Raw genomic sequence first — 22950 nt, forward strand, 5'->3', positions numbered from 1 at the left:
AACTTGGCTAACGCTGGGCTCACTGCCTTAAGTGCCGGTGGAGCAGAAGTGGGGGCCGGAGTTGGGGTCCTGGCCGCAGCCTCCCACCTGCTTGGTTTTGCATTTGGCGCTTCTGACAAAACCCTCAAGGGCCTCAGCACCCTCCAGCTGAGAGTGGGAGGAGTTTTGGAGAGAGCAGGTCTCTCTGTTCCTCAGAGAGGCAGAGAGGGGTTACGCTTGGAGCCTGGATGGCCCCTTCAGGGTGGCTGAGGGGGCCAGCTGGAGCCCACAGAAAACAAACCCACCAAAGGCCAGCCCCCCCCCCGGGGGGGAATGGTTTTCCTGGCCCAGCGGAGATGGGCAGGAGTGGGGTGGGTGTTGAAGCCCCCCACCCCCCTTTCCTGTTGAGGCAGTGGAAGGGTTAACTCGCTGCAGGGTGGGAGTGGGCTACCAGCCCTGGCTCTGGATCTGTACCTCCTGGGGACAGGCAGCAGGCAGGCCTCCCGCCTCCGAAGGTGCCTCCCGCCTGGCCAGCAGGAAGGGGTTAACCAGCCCTGCGCTTCCTCCTGTGTCCTGTTACTGCTGAGGCAGACCGGCCGGGCCAGACGAGCAACTTTCCTGCGAGTGCTGAGTGCTGCCTGGCGGCTGGGCGGCCGCAAGACCGGCAGGCAAGAGGCAGAGCTGCAGCCCACTCTGGGGACCCTGCCGCCACCCTTCCAAGGGGTTTGAGCCTCCTGGGAGAGGGTGGGCATCTCCAGGACGAGGGTCCATGGTGGATGGCCCTGGGGACGCTCTCGAGGCTGTGCTGTGCCCCTGCCACGCGGGTCGGAAGGTCACTGCAGAGGCCGCTTGAGGTCCCGGGGCTGGGGCCAAGGGAGCCTGCACCAGAGGTAAGCTGGCCCCTCCCTGGCCGCGGGGGTGCCTCTCAGGGAAGGCTTGGGGCTTTGCCTTCCTCCCCGGTTCCAGGGAGAGGGAGGAGGAGGACAGGGCCACAGAGGATCCTGGAGGCATCCTGCCTGCTGCCCCTCCCTCTCCCTCCCTGCGGCCCCCAGGAAGCAGGACTCAGGCTGGCTCCCCACCCTGGGACCAGCATCTTTGGTGGCATTCTCCACAGACTTCCATCCTCCTCTGCCCACCCCTGCTCCTCAGCCCCTGTTGCACCTCCAGCCTCAGGGCAGCCCCCACCTCCTTCCAGGGTCCCAGGACGCAACCACCCGGGGCTGACTTAAGCTTAGAGCTCCAGCTCACACCTGTCCCTCCACCGGCTGGAGTTACTCACTCCCACTCCCTCGGCTCCCCGCCCTGTGGCTCCCGCGGACCTGATTCGGGGCAGAGGTTGGGGCTGTCATAGCGGAGGCTAGGAGGCGCTCCGGGCTGGTGGGGCACACACACACTTTGGACAAACTCTTGCACGTGACTCAACATATCTAAGCTCCTTCCTTCTCCCTGAATCCCTGCTCTGGGGCTGCCCTCTACTTCCTTAGCCCTGACAGTTTCCCCAGTCCTGAGGAAAGAACCCCCCTCACCCCTGTAAAGGGTTCCTTGGCACCCTATATAAAGGAGAGAGCTGAGACCTGTGCCCCAGGGCCTGCCCCCCCAGCCGGCCCCTCCCCACTCTGCCCCATACCCTCCTGCCTCTGCCCCCCCCCCCCGCCCCCGCCATCTCTGAATGAGCCTCTCAGGCTCTGCCTTCTCAGTGTCCTTCCCTCCACCTGCCAGGGTCTGGCTCAAGGTCACTGCAGTAATTCCATACCCGCCCGCCCGGGCCTGCCGCTGCCGCCACTGGCTGCTGGGTTTCTGTTTCACTCCCTTTTATTTCTGGGCATATTGTGTTCGATAAAACCCTGGGCTTGTAACACCGCTGGCAGGGCTCCCAGCTGTCTCTCCCGTTCCTTCGTTCCTTCGTTCCTTCCTTTCCTCCTCCCTCCCTTCCGTGCTCTCTGGGGCTCACCCTGCCCCCTCTTCCTCCGCACCTTGTCCCTTCTAACTTTAGGAGAGGGAAGTCCAGGCACCTCCCAGAGGCTTCTGATCCATCCCTTGCCCCAGCTCTGGCAAAGGTGTGCAGAGAAAGCTCCTCCGATTCCCCCTCTAGAAGGAGAGTCCAGGCAGGGCTGCAGGCTCCGAGCTGCGAGCTGCGGGGCCCCTCCCAGGACCCCAGGCTGGGCTGCAGCACCAGGGAAGCCAGGCTCTGGTAGGGCTGCTGGTGGAGTCAGGATGCCTGACTGGTTCTGCTGGTTTCTGCGGCCAGCACTGGGAGGGCCATGCACTCAGGGCGGGCTGTGGCGCACAATTATTTCTCATCTTGACTCTTGCCACCCTCCAGCCCACTGGTTGGGGAGGTAAAGACAGGTCTGAGTCACTAGTGAGGGGGAGGGCAAGAGTTAAACAAGCGTTGGCCGTGGCATCTCCACAGAAGGCCTGCCAGGCTGGACGGACAGACAGCAGGCAGAAGGTAGGCAGCCTTTCAGCCAGCATTCCATCCTCCTGCTGTCCCACGGGATCCCCTCCTCTGGGCCCAAGCTCTCCCAGGCACCTGGGCCCTGAAGAAGCCTGCCAAGGCCTGCTGGCTGCTTTGAACTGAGCCCAGGGCTGGCAGGGCTGGGTGGAGGAAAGTCCAAATGGGGGAGGGCAGGATGGGCATCTTCTGACTCCTGCTGAGACCCAGGGTAGAGCTGAGAGGTGGTGGTGGTATTGGTGGGGGTTCACAGGTGCTGTGGAGGCTCTGTGGGTCGAGCCTGTGTGTGTCTGTGTGTGCGTGTACCTGTACCAGAGAAACAGCTGTGGCAGGGGGATTCTGGTTTGGGTTTCTGGTAGGGCCCTGGGAGAACCTTTTTCTGTCTTGAACCTGGGTTTGCTTTCCCCAGATGGCCTAGTCCTGAAGCTGGGTGGGGAGGGCAGCGGGTGGACCCTGTTTCCCCCTCAGCTGGGGTATCAGGGGTCTGCCCCACACCCAAGGCCTCAGGTTTGGGGCGCTTAGGCCAGACTTGCCTTCAGGGAGCTTACATTCTGGCCAAGATGGGACTGAATAAAGCAATCAGATGAATTAATTACAAAACCAGTAACCCTGACAGTAAGTATGGGATTCGTCTTCTAGAGACCTAGGTGTTTGTCCCAGCTCTGCCGCCTGTACACCATGCCACTGTGGGCAGGCCACGACCCTCCCTGACCTCAGTGCTCTGGTGTGTACCACAGGGGTGACAGTGGCTAGGTCTCTTTGAGAAGCAGGCCCCCCCTTCCTGCCCCATTCTCCTCTCTAGGCTTCTGGCCCAGCTCAAGTATTCCCTCTGAGCTACCCTTTCTCACCCTGCAGCTTCACCTTCCCTTCAGATCTCTGGCCGTCACCTCCACTGGGAAGTCCCCCCGATTTTCCTAGCTTGGGTGCTCCTGGGCATGCCCATGCTCGACTGAATCGTCTTTGCCCCTGCAGCTGGATGTGTGTGGGCCAGGACTTGTGCTCTGTGCCTGGCATGGGGTCGGGCTCAGAGAAGGGCCCAGGGACTAGGCGTTGGATGAATTAAGGTGCGCAAACTAACGCCATGAGAAAGGAAGAGAATGGGGTCCGAGGAGCTGGAAAGGACACGTCCTAAGCTAGATCCCGGCAGAAATGGGAGCCGTAGCCAAGCAGGAGCAGGGCGGGCTGGCATTCCTGGGGGTGACTTTCGTGTGTCTCGCTAAGGGCAAGAGCTGGCAGGTGGGGGAGGGTGTCTGCTGGGGTAGGTCATGGCTCATGCCAGCTCTGTGACCCTCACTTCCCCGTCTGTGACCGGAGGTAATAACGATCTCGTCTTTGTAGTGCGACTGTGATGAGCAATGAGCACACGACGCTAGAAGTGCCTGCCGAATTCTATGTAAAATAAGAAAAATAAAAATAAGTGCCTGCCAGAGGCTGCTCCTGGCCGCGGGGACCCCTGGCCAGGCCTTCAGTCCGTGGCTGCGGGACCGTCGAGGCGGGCCACCGCCCCTGAGTTCCGTCCCTCTCTTCCTCAGACTCATGTGGAACCCAAGGACGCAGCCGCCCTGCTGAGAGCACGGCGGCCCATCTCTGGAGACTGTGACCTCGAGACGGTGGCCCTCGGCCCTCCACCTCCAGCTGGGGCGGGGGCCGCCCATCGCCAAGTCCCCAGCCATGACGACGTCGGCGCTGCGGCGTCAGGTCAAGAACATCGTGCACAACTACTCGGAGGCAGAGGTCAAAGTGCGCGAGGCCACCAGCAACGACCCGTGGGGCCCGCCCAGCTCGCTCATGTCGGAGATCGCCGACCTGACCTTCAACACAGTGGCCTTCGCCGAGGTCATGGGCATGCTGTGGCGGCGGCTCAACGACAGCGGCAAGAACTGGCGGCACGTGTACAAGGCGCTGACGCTGCTGGACTACCTGCTCAAGACGGGCTCCGAGCGGGTGGCCCACCAGTGCCGCGAGAACCTCTACACCATCCAGACGCTCAAGGACTTCCAGTACATCGACCGTGACGGCAAGGACCAGGGCGTCAACGTGCGCGAGAAGGTCAAGCAGGTGATGGCCTTGCTCAAGGACGAGGAGCGCCTCCGGCAGGAGCGGACCCACGCCCTCAAGACCAAGGAACGCATGGCGCTGGAGGGCGCGGGCATCGGCAGCGGGCAGCTGGGCCTCAGCCGCTCTCGCGGGTCCCCGTCCTCCTACAACTGTGAGTGAGCCCCGGGGGCGGGGGGTGCGGCCCGAGTTCCGAGGGATGTCACGAGCACTCAGGGAGATGAGGAAGGGAGCACTGGAAGACAGATGCCTGGCGCCGCAGGGCCCTGCCAGTGAGCGCAGAGCGCGGCGGGATGCTGCCCGCTGGTCAGGGAGCCGCAGCCGGACTCTGCGGTCAGTCCGGGAGCAGGCTGCGTTCTGCGCCTTTCCAGCTGAGTGATCTAGACGGCCGCCTCTCTGAATCTCTGCTTCCTCACCTGTGAAGTAGGGGGAATCTTATCTACTCCAGTTGTTGGATGTGAGAATTAGGTGAGACCAGCCCCAGGAACGCCCTTGGGCCTGTGCCCAGCCACGTGGCACAGAGCACTCCATCAGTGGCGTTCCTAGTGACCCCCTGCTCGAGGACACTGTCCTTGAAAACGGGGGTGGCTGCAGAGCTCTTCTCGACTCTCCTCCCTGCCCCACTGTGGGCTTCCTGGGTCTGAGGGGTCCTCAGGAGGGCCCTCCTTTCGTAAAGCCCTTGAAGGCATGCCGGTTTGACTGACTGGAACCTCGAACCCTCCCCCCTCACCGGACCCCAGGCGGGATGGGACCCCACTGGAAGAGTGCAGGACCTGGACGAGGGGACCTGGCTTTGAGTCTTCCCTCAGGACCCCAGCCAGGCAACCCTGTAAAGGAGAGATTGGAATCTCTGATGGGGGTGGAATGGGAAATCTTACACAAAGTGCCAGGCACGCTGCCTGGTCCCCTGGAGCCCTCAATGGCCAGTTGTTTCCCTCCTCCTCAGTTTCCCTCTCTGAGCCTTAGCTTCCTGCTGGGGAGGGGGAGGGGAGAGGCGCGGGCTCCTCTGTGGTTACAGAAGCCACGAGAGCCGGTGATAGCTGGTGGTGGTCATTGCAGCCTCCTCCTCATCCCCCCGCTACACCTCCGACTTGGAGCAGGCCCGGCCCCAGACGTCAGGAGAAGAGGAGCTGCAGCTGCAGCTGGCCCTGGCCATGAGCCGTGAGGAGGCTGAGAAGGTGAGGCCCTGGGGTAGCCGGGGAAGCCCCACAGCTGGGCTGGGGGTGGCATGTGGGGGGGGGGCTAGAGGGAGGAAGGAAGGGTACCCAGATGCCCCACACCTTGACTCCTAGGCTCCTCTACTTTGGGCCCCAAGACCCCAGTATGGCTCCCAGGGACAGCACAGGGCCTGTCCTTGTCCCTGCGATTGTTCAGACAGGGACTGCCTACCTGCCTCCAGTCCCCTCTGGCTGGGGCTAGAACGGGCAGTGAGTAGCTGGTGGGTTGAGGGTAGTGTGTGTCTTCTGGGCCTGCTGTGGTCCCATGGAAGGGAAGCAGTGAGTGTGCTGAGAGACACAGAGATAGGCTGACCCCACAATCCCTGCCATCAGCTGTCCTTTTGGGAGGACAGGGATCCCCCCCCGCCAATATCATTCTCTCTGCCATCACCTCTGTGGATCCAGGTAGACTGGGCGGGAAGCAGCTGGTCCTCACATAGCAGGGCTTGGGGGCACTCAGGGAACTGAGAAGAAAAGGATCAATCTTTTGGATTTTGAAACTGGTTGCAGATCCCGGCAGGGGGAAGGCCACACCCACCTGGCTGCCTGGGGGCAGGCCGCTCACACCCACTCAGGGTGGGCACTTCTCCCTCCATCCCCTTCCCTCTGCCGGGCTATGTTGCCCTCCTAGCCGGGAGTGGGAGCACTGGGCCCTGCTCACCCCTCTCTTCCTCCCTCACAGCCGGTCCCCCCAGCCTCCCACAGGGATGAGGATCTGCAGCTGCAGCTGGCTCTGCGTCTGAGCCGGCAGGAGCATGAGAAGGTAGTGGGCCGAGCGTCCTGCACAGGTGCAGGCACTGGTGCAGGTGCAGGTGCAGGTGCAGGTGCTGGTGCAGGGACTGGTGCAGGTGCTGGTGTAGGAGCAGGTGCAGGTGCCGGTGTAGGAGCAGGTGCTGGTGCAGGTGCAGGGGTAGGAGCAGGTGCTGGTGCAGGTGCAGGAGCAGGGGCTGGTGTAGGAGTAGGTGCAGGTGCAGGGGCTGGTGCAGGTGCTACACAGGCACTAACGAGGCTCCTCCCGCTTCACCCAGTGGTTCTGCTGTGCCTAACCTCTCTCTCACTGCACTCTTCTCACCTTCAGCTCCAGTCCCCTCAAGTCCAGCCTGGGAGGCTCATGCTATCCTCACTCCTCTTGCCTTCTGCAGGAGGTGAGGTCTTGGCGGGGAGATGACTCCCCTGTGGCCAATGGCACTGGGGCCATGGTCCGCCGTTGGCAAGACAAAGAGCCGGAGAGAGAAGAGAAGAAGGAGGAGGATGAGAAGCTGAAAACCAGCCAGGTAGGGAGGGGCTGCAGCGCATGGGCTGACCGAGCCTGCGACATGAACTGAGTTGATATTTGTAGAGTTTAGAACCATGCTTCATACTTAGTAAGTGCTGTTTAAGCATTTATTCAATGAAAATGAGAGTGGAGGGGTGCAGTAGCCCCTAGTCCCAGATTGCACAGGCTGATCACTGAGCTGACAGCGAAGGGGGATACAAAGAATCCTGATCTGAGGCCGCAGGATTCAGGTTCTGGATTGCTGCTACTCTGACTTGGGGCACATCACTGCTGGCCTCAGTTTCCCCCTTTTGTTGGACAGCTCCACCTCTGGCGGTGTAGGATTATGAGATGCTGTGGAAGCAGCTGGCAGGGCCAGACTCAGGCACATGGTACTGACAATATCTTGGGCTCATACACATACTTTCCAAGCATAGGGGAGTGGGTAGCAGCTGGGAACAAAGCCACCCTCCAAAGTGCCGCATGCTACCCTTAGGATGTCTCTATCCCCTTTCTGCCCATGCTCACGGTGGCTACTTTCTGACTTAGGAGGGCAGACTTGTCATCAAATTTGTCTTTTACTACTGATGGGTTGGGGATCAGGACAACTGAGGAAGAGGTCAGGCAGGCCTGGGTTTAGCCCAGCTCTGCCTCTCCCCAGCTGTGTGACTTCATACAAAGCATCTCCCCTCTCTGGGCCTCAAGTGGCGCATCTGTAAAATGGGCACACCACTACCCGCACTACCTTCTGCACAGGGTTGTTATGAAAATCCGGCACTAAATGGATGAGGAAACATTTTATAAACTGCAAAACACTGTACAGAGGTGAGGGATCATTAGTAGATGTTTGTGAAATGAATAAAGGAGAGAATGAACAGGACTGAGGGAGACAGGCCAGGGACCGCCCTTTCTTTGGTCTCGCCCACTTCTGAGCCATGGCTGCCTCTCCCACTCCACAGTCCTCCATCCTGGACTTGGCAGACATCTTCGCACCCACCCCAGCCCTGCCCTCCACTCACTGCTCCGCTGACCCATGGGACATCCCAGGTGGGCACGCAGGGCTGCAAGAGGTTCCCAGGCTGGCCCCAGAAAGCCCCTTCCTTTCCAGCCGCTTGCTGGCACCCCCCTCCCCATAGCTGAGGACCACTGGGCAAGTCACTCAGCCCTCTGAGCCTCAGCTTTCCTCTGGGACACGGGGTTGTAGTGAGGGATGGGAGAGCACGTCTGAAGAGCCCAGCTCAGAGATGTTCTCTCATTTCCCCTGGTCACCCTGGCTTTTCTGTCCCGGCCCCTCCCTGAGTGGGAGGGTGACCAGAGCTGCCCAGGCCTGGGAGTCCAGGCTCCTGGCATAACTTGCTCAGTATGGGCTCCAGCTTGCTGGGTGGATCCTGAGGCAGCATCCCAGCTGTGAAATGGGACCCTTGGCCTCCCAACTTGGTCTGGGTAACTGGGAAGGGCCCTGGACTGGGTGTAAAGGTGGGCCTGAGGTCATGTCTGTGCTCTTCCTGTTTTAGGTCTCAAGCCGAGCACAGAGCTCAGTGGCTCCTCCTGGGGGCCTTCTGCAGACCCCTGGTCTCCTGTTCCCTCAGGAAGTGCCCTGTCCAGAAGCCAGCCCTGGGACTTGCCCCCTATGCTCTCCTCCTCTGAGCCCTGGGGCCGGACCCCAGTGCTGCCCGCCAGACCCCCTTCCACAGACCTCTGGGCACAGAACTCCCCCCACCACAAACTCCCCGACACTGGGGCTGACCCTTGGGGGGCCTCTGTGGACACCTCCAGTGCACCTGGTAAGCAGAGGGCCAGAGGGTGTGGGTGAAGGGCTGGAGGACTTCTGGGTCCCCTCCCTCCAGTGCCAAGGGGCAGCACATTCTGTCCATGTTAAGAGGACTGCTTGCCTGAAAGGTGTCAGACCAGTGCCTGCCCTTTTTGCCAACCCACCTCCTCTCCCTCTTCCTCCTTGGCCAGCTCTAGGTGGTACCTCACCCTTTGACCCATTTGCCAAACCTCCAGTATCCACAGAGACCAAGGAGGGGCCAGAGTGTGCCCAGGTCCTGCCCTCTGGGAAGCCCAGCAGTCCTGTGGATAAGCAGGAGGAGGCAGGGGATGATACAGCTCTGGGGAATGAGGGGCCCACCCAGAGGTGACCTCTGTCCTCTTCTTCCCACAGAATGACCATTCCCTCTCCCTACCAATGAGTTCTATCATCTCTGTTCCAGAACTGGACCTGTTTGGAGACCCCATCCCCAGTTTCAAGCAAAATGACACCAAGGAGCTAGATACCTTTGACCTAGGTGTACTGGGGGAAGCGCTAACCGAGCCCAGCAAGGAGGCCCGAGCACGCCGTACTCCAGAGTCTTTCCTGGGCCCTTCAGCCTCCTCTTTGGTCAACCTTGATTCATTAGTCAAGGCGCCCCAGGCCGCAAAGACCCGAAACCCCTTCCTGACAGGTAGGACACCCCTTGTCCCCACCGGGTCTCAACACTGGGGACTCCCTGCTCTCCCCATCACTCTTTTCAGAGCCGAGCCCCTGCCCTAAAAATCTTACTCTTCTTCCCTATTTCTGAGACTCCAGATCTTGACTCCCTCTCCCCCCCGCCCCATTTAGGGCTGTGTCCCCTGGCGCGCTCCAAGCTCCCCACCCACTCTCGTTCCGCAGGTCTCAGCGCTCCATCCCCCACCAACCCGTTCGGTGCGGGCGAGCAGGGCAGGCCGACCCTGAACCAGATGCGCACCGGGTCGCCGGCGCTGGGCTTGGCGGCCAGCGGGCCGGTCGGGGCGCCCTTGGGCTCCATGACCTACAGTGCCTCCCTGCCCCTCCCGCTCAGCAGCGTGCCGGCCGGCGTGACCCTCCCGGCCTCGGTCAGCGTCTTCCCGCAGGCGGGCGCCTTCACGCCGCCGCCCGCGAGCCTGCCGCAGCCGCTGCTGCCCACGTCGGGCTCCGCCGGGCCGCTCCAGCCGCCCCCGCAGGCCGGCACCAACCCCTTCCTCTGAGCGCGGCCCCGCCCCGCCCCGCCGCCCGGCGCATGCGCGCGAGGGCCCGCCCCCGGGGCGGGGCGGGGCTGTCACCCCAGACCCGTCCCGGGAAGCCCGGAACGGCTGAGACTCCGCCCCGCGGCCCGGCCTCCGCAGCCCCTCGGGAGCTCCTGGAGCGGGACACTGACGACTCCCCGGGGCCGAGACCACGCCCGCGCCCTAAAGGCTGGAACCCGCTTCCTCAGCTCCCACCACGCGGACGTTTTGCGAGGCGTGGCGGCTGGGTCAGGACCGCAGCGCGAATCTCCGGCTGCCGTGGAAACAAGTGCTCCGCAGTGTGGGGCACACAAATGCTCCCACTCTCCCTACAACCCCCACAGCCTGGCACCTTCGCTTCCAGATGCTCCCCAGGCTCTCACTCATTCTCTCATTTCATTCATTTACCACAGATCAGCACTGGGGATGATCTCACGGCAGGGAACAGCAGGCAGGTGTTCCCATTCGTTGCGCACTCGTTCTGTGCTAAGCACTTTAGACAGATTATTTAATTTAATCCTTACAACAACCCTCCGAGGTAGATCATACTATTCCCACTCGAGACTGGCTACATAATTTGTGGGGCCCAGTGCAAAATGAAGAGGCGAGGCCCTTGCTCCAAATTAAGAATTTCAAAATGGGGGCAGGAGAGCATTAAACCAAGCGCATAGCCCTTGGTGCTGCTCTCATTTTATAGGTGAGCAAACAGGCTCAGCGAGGTTAAGCGGCATGCTCAAAGTCACAGAGCTAGCATGGACTGGGGCTGGGATTCAGACTGGCTCCACAGCCCCGAGCTCCCAGGCTGGGCCCCAGGTTTCATTTGCAAATATTGACCTGCTGTGAACAAAGTGCTGGGCTCACCTGGGAGGGATCCAAGAATTGCTAAGCCCACAGCCTCCAAAGAGCTCAGAACTCAGTGGGGAGACAAGCCGGGTCCTGGAGCCCTTGTGCTCGTTTGTTTTACTGAGTCACCTTAAATCTGGCTCTACCCTCCCCCGCCTTCCTTCACCAGGGCAAGAAATTCTATCTCAGCCCTGCCCAGAGAGCCTGACTCCTCCTGGGGGACTTAGGTCGGGTCTGAGGACCCAAGGGGAGGGGCAGGGCATGGTACCTCACCCGAGGGCCACCATGGTGACCCCCATTCCTTTTCTCCTCAATGCTCTCCCACCACTAGACCACCGGACCCTGATTTGTCCTCAGGGGTCAGGGTCTGGCCCTGCTACCAGCCCTCACCCCCTATTGGGTCCCTGAGGGGAAACAGCCTTCTGTAGACCAGAAACACCAAAATGGGGGAGGATCTGATTCTGCTCTCTTTCTTAAGTGGAAGGGGGAACTGGGAAAGGGAACTGCTTTGGTGTTTTGTTTTGTTTTGGAGGGAGGGAGGGAGACCTACCATGGCTGTTACAGGCAGGATGGACAAGAGCCCTACTTCGGAGTCAGACCGACAGAGTTCAAAACTCTGCTCCAAGATTTGCACTTAATAATAATAATAATCACTTAGTAATAAGTGGTTATGCTCCCTGACCTTGAGTAAATTACTTAACCTCTCTATGACTCTGCCTCCATTTCCTTACTTGTCAAATGGGAACAGAGTTCCTTCCTCAGGAGGTTGCTCTGTGGCTCCTCCCAGCCAGTGTCCACTTGGCCCAGGGCCCACCCTCTTCAGAGACTACCCGTGAGCAATGAGCCCGTCATACCCCTCATTCCTGGTCTTGCCAGGCAGCGCCCAGAGTCCAGCCCCCATCTCCCTTCGGCCACACACGCCTGGGAGCTCTCCATACTTGGTTGCTGACTCACCCGTCGCCCCTCCCCTACCTGGGCCCCCCTCTTCTATACTGGCTCTCCCTTGTGGACTTTACTTGCCTGAGGACTTCCAAGGGGTGCTGCCTGACCCCCACAGAGAAGAGGTTGGTAGCCTTGTTCCCCATAGCTACTTCTGGACCATTTGCCTCCTGTCAGAACCTTCCTTCTTGGAGGCTGGAGCCACTCAGCCGTCCTGCCTGCTCTCCACCCGGGGCTGTGCTCCACCTCACCCCACCATGCTTCGGTCTTGGCTCACAGTCTCCTCACCCAGATCTTGCTTAACCCTGCGTGACTCCATTATTCAGGAGGACGACCTTGGCCTCTCAGCTACCCTTAACCCATGGTCACTCTTTTGGGCTTGTTATCACCCCAGATTCCTTCACATTCAAGGCAGGCTTCTTGTTCTCTGATCTTAATCTCATTCCTTCCAGGGAGCACCCACCAGACCCTTGGCCTGCTAACCTTTCTGCCACCACCCCAGCCTTCTCAGAGATCTCTTCTCTCCTTCACGTCCTCAACTGTCTTCTCTCAACCAAATCCTTCCCCTTGATATTTGCCATAATGGGCCTCATCCATCTTGAAAGTCTTTCCATCTTTCCCCTCATATCAAGCGCCCATGCTACCTCTCTTTGTCCCCTTTCTTTCCTCTCCTCCTGACCCAGTCCAGTCGGCTTCTAATGTCTGCCAAGCCCACCCAACGGCCCCCATGTTGCTGAAGCCAGTAGGCCTTTTTCTGTCCCATCCCAGTTGGCTTTTCCAGAACCCGACCATGAGGACCCTTCTTCCTTACAACTGTCTGTCCCATTGCCTTTGGGACACCACCCTCTCCTGGTGTTCCCTTGACCCTCCGGTCGTTCTGTGTCTTCCATGGGTGCGCTCCTGAATTCCCTGAGCCCGGACCTGAGTCTGCTTCTCTCCTCTTGCTGCTCCCTGGATGGGCCCTTCCATGCCTGCACTGTCCGCGCATTGAACCCCCCCATTCCTCCCACCAACCTCTCCTCTCCACGTTCTCTCCACACTTGCATCTCAAGGGCACCTCCAACCAACGTGTCCAAAAATGACCTCATGAACCCCCCCCAACCCCGAGCCTCTCTGTGCCCCCTCCTCAGCAAATGGCCTCACCCTTCAGCGTAAGCCCTGCTCTGCGAACCAGTCTTGGCCCCTCCCTCTCCCTCACGGCCAATCCTGAGGATGTCTCCTCCTCCACAGGCCTCAAGACCTTCCCCTCACGACCTCCCCTTCACAGGTGTAGACCTCCACCATCTCCCCTGGGTCCTGCCAGGGCCTTCTAACCGATCCTGTTTCCACTTGTGCCCCTTTCCAGTCCATTCTCCACTAGGAAGCCAGAGGGACCTTTCCAATGTGCAGGGTCACTCCCCTGACCAAAGCCCTTCAATCTGTTTCTCTTCTCATCAACAACCCAAACTCCTAACTCACAGTTCTTGAGTCCCTCCAGGACCTGGATGCCTGCCCTCCCTCCAAACTCCCAGCGTCATCTCTCCTATCTCTCTCTTCCCTTTGCTCTCTGCCCTGCAGCCGTGCCTGCCTTCATGCCTCAGCCCTGACTCACTGCTATGCCACAGGGCCTTTGCACATCTGCTCCTCTTGCTTCCCCAGCACTCCCCCCATGTGCTCTCTGGACCCCATCCTCTTGTTCTTCCATGGCTGCTACACAAATGTGATTTCCTCAGGGAAACCTCCTGCCTCGCCTCTCCCACCAGACCAGGCTCCTGGTTATACTTAGTCATGGCACTTCGCACAGTGGGTGGTTGTACATTCATGTGTGTGGCTGTCAGATTAACTTCTGTCTCCTTCAACAGACTGAGCAACCCAGGGGCAGGAGCCTGGTCTGTCTCCGCCCACCATTGTATCTAAGCAGAGTGCCTGGCAGGCAGTAGGCACTCAATAAATATTGGCTGAATGTAGCAAATGAGACAAGCGTGTAAAGTACATGATAGGACACGACTTTGGCTCATCGTTATTATTCAGGGAAGCCTCCTTGGAGTGGGTGGGATTTGAGCAGGGTCTGGAGATGGAGCGGCAGAGCCCAAGCTCACTGGCCAGGTGGGTCTGGACAAGCACTGCCTTCTGTTCACCCCTCATTTCCCATTTGTAAATGGGCAAGGGTTGGATAAAATGAGCTGAGCCTCTGGCATCCCACGGCCCTGACACCTTCACAACCCTGCATGTTCTTCCCATGAGGGTGATCCTCCCGCAGCAGCTGGTTTAGGTCTAGCTGAGTCCGCCCAATTTTGTGCATAGACCCGCGCCCTGGCGGGTCTCCTAAGCCCCGCTGCACGGGCTGCAATCCCACGCTCGGCCACCGGGCGGCGCGCGGAGACCAGCCACTCGGCGGCCGGGCTTCCCGGAGAAGACCCGCCAGCGGCTGGGTAGGTGCCCTGGCCCGCCCCTCGCAGCCTGCAGGCCTCCCTCCCAGTCCGCAGCGTCCCGAGCAGGAGCCATGCTGGGCGCAAGGGCCCGGCTGGGCCGCGGCCTCCCGCTGCCCCGCGCCGGGCCCGGCCTCGCCGCAAGCCGCAGGTATGGGTGGGTGAGTCGGCTGCTGCGGCAAGCCCTGCGCCTGAAGGGCCCCGGGACCGGTTGTCACTGTGCTGGTCCCCAGTGGCCCCGTGGCCACCCCTCCTACGTCCTCCCCACTCCAATCTGCTCCCGCGACCTGGCCCAGGCAGTAATGCCCTCCTTCCGCTGTCTCCCGGTCCCTTCCTGGGTCCCTTCCTGCCGTAGGGCTAGCTCCTCGGGGACTCTCCTGACACCACCTCTAGGAAGACTTCCTTGAACCCCAATGCTGGACCAAGGGTCCTTATCCAGCGGCACCCTGGGCTGACCTGTGACAGTGCTTACGGCTGCAGGGGCCTGTCAGTTAGGTCTGCCCTGCTTGCCAGTCTCCCAGGCTGAGCCCCCTGAGATCTGAGCCAGTTTCTGACTCCCTGGGCAGCCTGGGGGTGTGGCCTCATGGAGGTACCCAGGGGATGCATGTTGAGTGAGAAGGTCCCTAGTGTCGATCTTCCTCTCGTTGCCCCTCACCCGGTCCAGTCCCAGATCCAGTTCTTGCCCTGTCTAGCCACCAGCAGCTGGCAGCCTGCCGCCCAGATCACCAACCCAGGCCGGCCGGAGACACACCTCCAGCGCAGCCATCACAGGAGGGGCCCTGTGGGGGGGGGGGGAGAATGGAGACTGAAGGACCATTCTGCCCATTGTGACTCACCCTGACCTCACAGTCATCATCCTTCCCACCGCCAGGTCCGAGAGGTTGGGGGAGACTAACCTGGCAGGGAGCCCCCAATGAGCCACCTTCCTTCACCCCCCCCAAAAACACAAGGGGGAGCACAAAGGCCACGGTCTCCCCCGTGGTTCAGAAAGGTGGGTTGGGCTGGGAGCAGGGGGTTCCGGGAGAGGGGATGGAGGGCAGATGGAGTGGTGTGGGCATCTGGGGTAGGCCCTGGGGGAGGTGGGTGGAAACCCCTCACCTGACCCCCTGCCCGTGCCAGGGGTAGCTCCTCCCGGGACAAGGACCGAAGTGTGACTGTCAGCAGTACGGTGCCCATGCCTGTTGGAGGGAAGGGAAGCCGGACCAGCTGCTCCCCATCCACACTCCAGAAGGTTCCCAATCGCCTGATCAATGAGAAGTCACCATACCTCCTGCAACATGCTTACAACCCTGTGGACTGGTGAGGACCACTCCTGATGCCCTTCCCCCCACCCCGGGGGAGGCAACAGGGCTCTCAGCCCCTCCTGCATCCCCCCTGCCCCTGCATCCCACCCATCCTGGGGCTAGTGAATGATGCCCAACTGTGCCGGGCCTAGGTATCCCTGGGGGCAGGAAGCCTTCGACAAGGCCAGGAAAGAAAACAAGCCAATTTTCCTTTCAGGTAACATAGCCACCTTCCCTGGGATGGGAGGAAGGGAGCAGGAGTGGAGAAGGGAAGGGTCCTCTGGGCCTGGGGCCTCCCAGGAAACCACCAACCAGTCACTGGTACCCCCCCTCCCCCCCGGCCCACCATGGCCCCATTCCAGTGGGGTACTCCACCTGTCACTGGTGCCACATGATGGAGGAGGAATCCTTCCAGAACGAGGAGATTGGCCGCCTGCTCAGTGAGGACTTCGTCAGCGTGAAGGTTGACCGGGAGGAGCGGCCGGATGTGGACAAGGTGTATATGACCTTTGTGCAAGTGAGCAGTCTCCTCGTGTATCGGGCTGGGGGGGGTTGTCCGAGCACAGGGGGCCGCTCCCCTCACCCTCGCCCTCTCTCTGCCAGGCCACCAGCAGCGGTGGGGGCTGGCCCATGAATGTGTGGTTGACTCCCAACCTCCAGCCCTTTGTGGGAGGCACCTATTTTCCCCCTGAGGATGGCTTGACCCGAGTTGGCTTCCGCACGGTGCTGCTGAGGATACGGGAGCAGGTGGGTGTGCTCCCAGGGAGTGGAGAGGGGTGGGGACTGGGGGGGACCAGGGCGAGGGGCCCCCACTGTCTGCTGACCTCCAGGTCCGCCCCTGCCTCCCACAGTGGAAACAGAACAAGACCACTCTGCTGGAGAACAGCCAGCGTGTCACCACGGCCCTGCTGGCCCGCTCGGAGATCAGCATGGGCGACCGGCAGGTGCCCCCCTCTGCCGCCACCATGAACAGCCGCTGCTTCCAGCAGCTGGATGAGGGCTATGATGAGGAGTACGGTGGCTTTGCGGAGGCCCCCAAGTTCCCCACGCCGGGTCCGTGCCCCCTCCATGCCTGCCCCACCCACATCCCAGCCCTTCGACGCCTGTCCGGCCCATCTTTTCTGACCCCTAGCTGGGTCATTAACTGCCTGCTCTCCAGACTGGCCACTGAGCTCCTTCCCCTCCACGCCTGCCAGTGGCTCTCTCGTGAAGACCTAATTTGTGGTCTGAGTGGCAACCCCATGGCACTGACCTGCGTAACGCTGTTCTGTTCTCCGTGTTGACCATTGACCTCCTAACCTCCAGCTTGTCCTGGAAGTCAGCCTGTTGAGTGAAATCCTAACCCCAGCCTGGCCAGAGGCCTCCCGATCACCCGGATCTCTGCCCCCTCCCCTGTGTCCCCCATGCTCTCACCCAAGTGCTCTTGGTGCCCACAGTGATCCTGAACTTCCTGTTCTCCTATTGGCTCAGCCATCGACTAACCCAGGATGGCTCTCGGGCCCAACAGATGGCCTTGCACACCCTGAAAATGATGGCTAACGGGGGCATCCGAGACCACGTGGGACAGGTGAGGCGGATTTGGCATTCCCTGGGAGGGACAGCAGGAGGCAGTGGGGTGGGGGCAGAGGCTGGGGTCGGCTTCCAGCCCCATGTCCTGCCTGGCACAGGGTTTCCACCGCTACTCCACTGACCGCCAGTGGCACATCCCCCACTTTGAGAAGATGCTGTACGACCAGGCACAGCTCGCGGTGGCCTATACGCAGGCCTTCCAGGTGACGCCTGAACCCGGCCCAGGGCAAGGATACCTAGCCTGTCCACCTACCTCTGGTTGCCCCCCCAGGGACTTTCTTGGGGACTGGAACTGCCCCTTAACTTCACCCCGATTCCCTCCCATGTGCCCAGGCTCCCTCCCCACCCTCCTGGGAGAATGCTGACTGTCCTCTCTATACCCAGGCCATCCCAGAGACCTCTGTTCACAGTCTCCTTCCTCCCGCCTCAGATCTCCGGGGACGAGTTCTACTCCGACGTTGCCAAAGGCATCCTGCAGTACGTGGCTCGGAACCTGAGTCATCGGGTGTGTGTCCACTGAGGCAGGCGGGCCTGGCTGCGGGAGGGCTTGGGGCCTCCGCTGCCCTGAAGGCTGGGGCCAGCCAGCTCTCCTCTCCCCACAGTCTGGAGGCTTCTATAGTGCAGAAGACGCAGACTCCCCCCCAGAGCGGGGCATGCGGCCCAAAGAGGGTGCCTTCTATGTGTGGACAGTGAAAGAGGTCCAGCAGCTCCTTCCTGAGCCTGTGCTGGGTGCCACTGAGCCCCTGACCTCGGGCCAGCTCCTCATGAAGCACTACGGGCTCACGGAGGCTGGCAATATCAGCCCCAGTCAGGTGACGATGCTTGCGGCCGGGGAGGGGTCCTGAGGCCCCGCAGGTGAGGGGACTCCCTCTCACAAGGGCTGTTCTCCTCAGGACCCCAAGGGGGAGCTGCAGGGCCAGAATGTGCTGACTGTCCGGTATTCGCTGGAACTGACCGCTGCCCGCTTTGGCCTGGACGTGGATGCTGTCCGGACCTTGCTCAACACGGGACTGGAGAAGCTCTTCCAGGCCCGGAAACATCGGCCGAAGCCACACCTGGACAGCAAGATGCTGGCCGCCTGGAACGGTGGGGTGGCCATGCCTGACGCCTGATCCCCGTTTACAGAGTTACCTTTCTCGAGGCCCCTTCTAGATGTCAGGCACCTGCTAGATATCAGTTCTCCCTTTATCCGGTGTATCATCCCCAATTTACAGATGAGCCAACCGAGGCTTGAAGAACTTAAGTGACCCACTCCAGGTCACACACAGGGGGCAGGAGCTCTTACTCATTCGCCTCCTTGTTCCAGAGAGGTGTCAAGGCTTGGGGGGGAGGGGTTCGGCACGGCCGTACCTGGAAGGGCCCAGCTAGCTTCTCACAACCACCGGTGTCTCTTCCCTCCAGGACTGATGGTGTCTGGCTATGCCGTGACTGGGGCTGTCCTGGGCCTGGAAAGGCTGATCACCTGTGCCATCAATGGTGCCAAGTTCCTGAAACGGCATATGTTTGACGTGGCCAGAGGCCGCCTGATGCGGACCTGCTACGCGGGTCCCGGGGGAACCGTGGAGCACAGGTCAGGGGTGGGGCAGCCTGGAAGCCTTGTCTCCCTGGGCATCCCAGGCCTCTCTCTGCCCCTCTCCCTACCCCTCAGCCTCCTGGTAGGCCTCAATCCCAGCTCTGCCATCCACTCGCAGTGAGCTCTAAACTTCCCTGGGCCCAGTTACTCACCCGGGAAATCAGCTAAAGGTACCCACTCAAGACCTAGACGTTGACGGTTAAATGAAAGGGTCCTGGCCAAGGGCCTCATCTGGGAAAGCCCCTCTTTCCCGGGGCCCGTCTCCAGCCCCTTCCCCAATGCCTGTCCCCCCAGCAACCCGCCCTGCTGGGGCTTCCTGGAAGACTACGCCTTTGTAGTCCGGGGCCTACTGGACCTGTACGAGGCCTCACAGGAGAGCTCCTGGCTCGAGTGGGCTCTGCGGCTGCAGGACACGCAGGACAGGCTTTTCTGGGACACCCGCGGCGGCGGCTACTTCTGCAGTGAGGCCGAACTGGGGGCTGGTCTGCCCCTGCGTCTGAAGGACGGTCAGTGGTGGGTGTGGAGCTGACGTGGACCCAGTGAGGGCTTGGTTTTCCCTGCAGGAAGGATAAGCACAGGCTGGTGGTGAAGAGCCAGCGTGGGTTCACATTGCCACCCCTTTTTAACCACCTGACTTGGAGTGGGGCTCATTCTATTCCAGACCCTCAGTTTCTTAATGTGTGAAACAGAGCTAACGTTGGCACTAACTTCCAGGCTGGGTATAGAGATGAACTCAGCCATATTCCGAGTAGCACACTGGGTGGCAGTGACTGGCGTGGCCGGATTCACATATCGCACGAGGCTTACCCTCCCGAAATACGGTGGAGCAGGGGAAACAGCTAGTAAACTGTAATGACTCATACAAGAGCGCATGCACAGATGGGTCGTTACAATGTGAGCGCCATCAAGAAGTAGGTGCCTGGCCCCTTCCGTTTTTAGTACGGCTCACCATCACCTGATGCGTCTGCTCTGTTCATGGTCTCCCAACTCAAATGTAAGCACCTGGGGAGCAAGACTTTTCCTCTTCCTTTTGCATTCCCAGAGTCTAGTGTAGGCCTGGCACGTGGCATGTGCTCCATAAATGTTAACCGAAGGAATGAAAGGACCTGGAGAGAGAAGAACAGTGGGGCCCAACTCAGCTAGGGGAAGGGCGGAACAAACCTGGGACAGGTGTCATTTAGCCAAGGGTTAGAGAAGCCTGGAGAAAGGAGGATGGGGCCGAGGCCAGGGGAGGGGAGGCGCCCACGTGGACAAAGCTGGATCCCTGCAGGGTCTTACAGGTGTGGCAAGGAGTGGAAATCTTTGGAAGGTTTTAAGTAGGTTGTGATCTGGTCTGGTTAGGTCTAGGAATATCATTCTGACTGAAGGTGGACAAGGGACCTTCAGAAGGGAGCAGGGGAACCTGGGTGACCAGTTAGGAGGCCGTTAGTGGCATTCAGTCCCGGTGAGGGCTGGCCGTGGACAAGCTAGAAGAATGAGATGGGGAGAAGTGATGGGATTTAGGTCTACTCTGGCCACAGGTCCAGTAGACTACGGGTGGATTAGAAGTGGGAAGTGGGGGGGGGGGGAGGGCAAGGATGATGGCACTCTGGCTTGAGCAGCTGGGTGGCTGGATTGAGGAGTCCACAGTGAGACGGGAGAGCTGGGAGGCCAAACGTTCACCCTGGGGTAAATGGCCGAGAGCAAAAGATCAGCAACTGTTGGTGCTGGCCTTCCCATCAGAGCTGGGGCAGGATTGGGCAGGGGGGTGGACTCTTTCCCATCCCATCCCATCCCCAACCCCCACCACTGTGGCCATAGTCCTGGGGCAGGGCCCCGGGACTCAGCGACCCTCCCTCACCGCCCCCACCCCGCTGCCCTCTGCAGACCAGGATGGCGCGGAGCCCAGTGCCAACTCCGTGTCGGCGCACAATCTGCTTCGGCTGCACGGCTTTACGGGGCACAAAGACTGGATGGACAAGTGTGTGTGCCTATTGACCGCCTTCTCTGAGCGCATGCGCCGCGTCCCCGTGGCATTGCCCGAGATGGTCCGCGCCCTCTCAGCCCATCAGCAGACCCTCAAGCAGGTATGTGTGGGGGGTGCGCAGGGGCTTGCGCTGGGACCCTGAGTGGGAGGGGATCTGGGGCTGCAGTGGGGGCTGGGGACGCGGGTTGGGGCTGTCCCCCAGAGCTCAGGTCTGTGAGTGCGTGGCCATCTCGGAGTATGTGTGCAGGTGTCGCATGGGGATATCCCTATGAGCTGATCTACGCGGCGGAGCTGTCCGAGTGAGCGCGCATCCGAGGAGCCAGGCCTCTGGCATGGGCTGTTCCTGGGGCTCTCAGCGCATGGAGGGCGGGCAGCGGGGGCTAGAGATGCGTCCCTGGGGCTGGTGAAGGGTTTCTCTGTAGGTCTTGGTGTGTCTGTGTGGTTGGGTCTGTCGGTGTGAGTGCAGCCCTGTGCTTATCTGCGTGCAAGCCCCTCCTGGCGTTCTTGCTGCGTGTGCATGTCTAGATGTGTGCGACTGTGTCTGCAGGCTGCTGAGCGCGTGCCGGTGAGCGTTCGCGGTCCGTGTTCGCCTGTCGGCGTGTGTATGCGGTTATGTTCAGGTTGTATTTGCATGTTTGCCGCATCTCTCTGTGCGTATGTGTGTGTGTCGTGAGCTGGTGTCTGCACCTAGGGGGGTGTCTCCCCGTGTTCGCATCTCAGCCGCTGTGTAGGACACCGTCACTTTGTGTGTCCTGGGTGTGTGTGTCCACGTCCCCGCTTGCTGAGCTTGCGTCTGAGGCAGCCTGCGGGCAGCTGGTCTGGAGGCCGCTGAGCCACGTCTGCGCTCCTTCCTGGGGCTATAGCGCGGAGCGGAGGGAGCACGGGGAACCTCGGGGAGGCCTGGGTCCGGCTCCCTGCACCCGACTCTGGAGTTCCCTTTTGATTCTGGCCAGATCGTGATCTGTGGAGACCCCCAGGCCAAGGACACCAAGGCTCTGTTGCAGTGTGTGCACTCCATCTACATCCCTAACAAGGTTAGAATCTGTGAGCCCGACCCCCACCTCCAACTCCCCTGCCCAGGCCCCCGCCCCTCCACACCTCTCTACTATCCCCTCCTCTGGAGGCCTCGGAACAGAAAGCCACCATGGGCCCCACCAGTGTCCCAGGGCCCCCCAGGTGACCGTCTACTCTGCTGCTCCCACAGGTGCTGATCCTGGCCAACGGAGACCCCTCCAGCTTCCTGTCCCGCCAGCTGCCCTTCCTCAGTACCCTGCGGCGGCTGGAAGATCGGGCCACGGCCTACGTGTGTGAGAACCAAGCCTGCTCGATGCCCATCACGGAGCCCAATGAGTTACGGAAACTGTTACACCAGTGACTGCCTCGGCCGCCTCAGGCGGGGGCAGGAGGCCGAGCTTCCCAGCTGGCCGGAGACTCAGGCCCGGTAGGGTCTTGCACACGCTGCGGCCATCCCTGGGCACCCTGTCACCAGGTGCCCTTGGCCATCCTCACCGCTCCCCTCATGGGCACCCACTCATCCTGGAATAAACCTAACAGCGTCCCGCGGAAACCTCGGGGCCTCCGCCTTGCTTGTGAGAGGGGGGCCTCCAGCTCACCCCTCCGCCTTCGCCAGTGATGCTGCCCAGTCGTGGTCATTGCAGCTTAAACTCAGGGCAGGGGGCCCGTAATGACCACTGGGGGTGGGGGTTGGGGTGCGGACTTGCCCTGGGGGGGAAAGGCCAATCCTGGCCCTCCATGGGGTTCGGAAAGGGGCCTGCCCTCCCCTTCCCACTGTCTCCTGTTTTAAGCTGGGAAGAGAAAGGGGATGCTTTATATGAGCGCTTATTTTTTATGGAATGGTGACATTTGCATAAGCTCTGGTATATATGGGAGCTGCTGTTCTTAGGACGAGGGATGTTTATTTTGGGGTGTCCATTCAGCCCCCAGCCCTACCCCAGGATGGAGCCAAGGCCGCCCCACAGGAGGTCATATTGTCCGTGCCCCTGCTTTCACTCAGACCAGTCCAAGGAGGGCGCTCCGTCACTTGGGACATCTATCGGGTTGGAAGTCCTTCTCTAAATCTGAGTCCTTCCTACTGCAGGGAAAGCTGGTACTTTTCTGAGACCCCCTCCTGTCCCTTCAGATGCTCACAAGTCCTGCCCTTGGCGCCCGCATCTTTACAGACCCCAGAAACCCCATCTAGCTTCCACCTCCGGGAAGGCACTGGGACGCATGCTTCGGGAAGGGCAGGGGTAGTGGGATGGGGCTGACAGGCGGGGAATGGCGAAGGAGCTATCTCCCTCCCCACACCCTTCAGGGGTCTGCTGAGCCTGGGCACCCCTGCAGCCCCAGAGCCAAGCAGCACAGACAGCCAGAAGAGGCTGCTCGAGAGGAGACTCAGATGG

General features: G+C 60.8%; 2 protein-coding genes across 7 annotated transcripts; both read left to right on the top strand.

The window, feature by feature from the left end:
• Positions 1 to 585: 585 nt before the first annotated feature.
• EPN3 (epsin 3) lies at positions 586 to 11677 on the top strand. 3 transcript variants are annotated; one of them, XM_057318202.1, is made up of 10 exons: positions 586 to 869; positions 3967 to 4643; positions 5549 to 5667; positions 6389 to 6469; positions 6849 to 6980; positions 7921 to 8008; positions 8476 to 8745; positions 8924 to 9038; positions 9173 to 9405; positions 9615 to 11676. In XM_057318202.1, exons 2-10 carry the CDS (start codon positions 4106 to 4108, stop codon positions 9947 to 9949), a joined length of 1911 nt encoding a protein of 636 aa, XP_057174185.1. In that variant the 5' UTR covers positions 586 to 869; positions 3967 to 4105; the 3' UTR covers positions 9950 to 11676. The 3 variants fall into 3 exon arrangements, with proteins under 3 accessions (XP_057174185.1, XP_057174183.1, XP_057174184.1); XM_057318200.1 differs by lacking the exon at positions 8924 to 9038 and having other exon boundaries at positions 9175 to 9405; positions 9615 to 11677; XM_057318201.1 differs by lacking the exons at positions 586 to 869; positions 8924 to 9038 and adding an exon at positions 1874 to 2431 and having other exon boundaries at positions 9175 to 9405; positions 9615 to 11677.
• Positions 11678 to 14194: 2517 nt separating this feature from the next.
• Positions 14195 to 22115, top strand: SPATA20 (spermatogenesis associated 20). Of its 4 annotated transcripts, XM_044389298.3 has the most exons (17): positions 14220 to 14308; positions 15029 to 15148; positions 15277 to 15456; positions 15593 to 15657; positions 15803 to 15957; positions 16044 to 16187; positions 16292 to 16493; positions 16877 to 17007; positions 17108 to 17212; positions 17440 to 17514; positions 17612 to 17821; positions 17903 to 18095; positions 18411 to 18579; positions 18877 to 19088; positions 20449 to 20648; positions 21502 to 21582; positions 21753 to 22115. In XM_044389298.3, the coding sequence occupies exons 3-17, from the start codon at positions 15332 to 15334 to the stop codon at positions 21921 to 21923; spliced, it is 2238 nt and encodes a 745-aa protein (XP_044245233.2). In that variant the 5' UTR covers positions 14220 to 14308; positions 15029 to 15148; positions 15277 to 15331; the 3' UTR covers positions 21924 to 22115. The 4 variants fall into 4 exon arrangements, with proteins under 4 accessions (XP_026368932.1, XP_044245234.1, XP_044245235.1 ...); XM_026513147.4 differs by lacking the exon at positions 15029 to 15148 and having other exon boundaries at positions 14195 to 14308; XM_044389299.3 differs by lacking the exon at positions 15029 to 15148 and having other exon boundaries at positions 14195 to 14308; positions 15803 to 15936.
• Positions 22116 to 22950: the final 835 nt, after the last annotated feature.

This window comes from Ursus arctos, unplaced genomic scaffold (assembly GCF_023065955.2).
Source record: "Ursus arctos isolate Adak ecotype North America unplaced genomic scaffold, UrsArc2.0 scaffold_24, whole genome shotgun sequence".
In the NCBI taxonomy this organism is placed as follows: domain Eukaryota; kingdom Metazoa; phylum Chordata; class Mammalia; order Carnivora; family Ursidae; genus Ursus; species Ursus arctos.

Coding starts and splice junctions, on each gene's coding strand:
- EPN3 (XM_057318202.1), top strand. CDS start 4,106: ATGACGACGTCGGCGCTGCGGCGTCAGGTCAAGAACATCGTGCACAAC. Junction 6,981..7,920: donor AGAAGCTGAAAACCAGCCAG/GTAGGGAGGGGC, acceptor CCCACTCCACAG/TCCTCCATCCTGGACTTGGC. Junction 8,009..8,475: donor TGACCCATGGGACATCCCAG/GTGGGCACGCAG, acceptor TTCCTGTTTTAG/GTCTCAAGCCGAGCACAGAG.
- SPATA20 (XM_026513147.4), top strand. CDS start 14,232: ATGCTGGGCGCAAGGGCCCGGCTGGGCCGCGGCCTCCCGCTGCCCCGC. Junction 17,008..17,107: donor TCCGAGACCACGTGGGACAG/GTGAGGCGGATT, acceptor TGCCTGGCACAG/GGTTTCCACCGCTACTCCAC. Junction 19,089..20,448: donor GCCCCTGCGTCTGAAGGACG/GTCAGTGGTGGG, acceptor TGCCCTCTGCAG/ACCAGGATGGCGCGGAGCCC.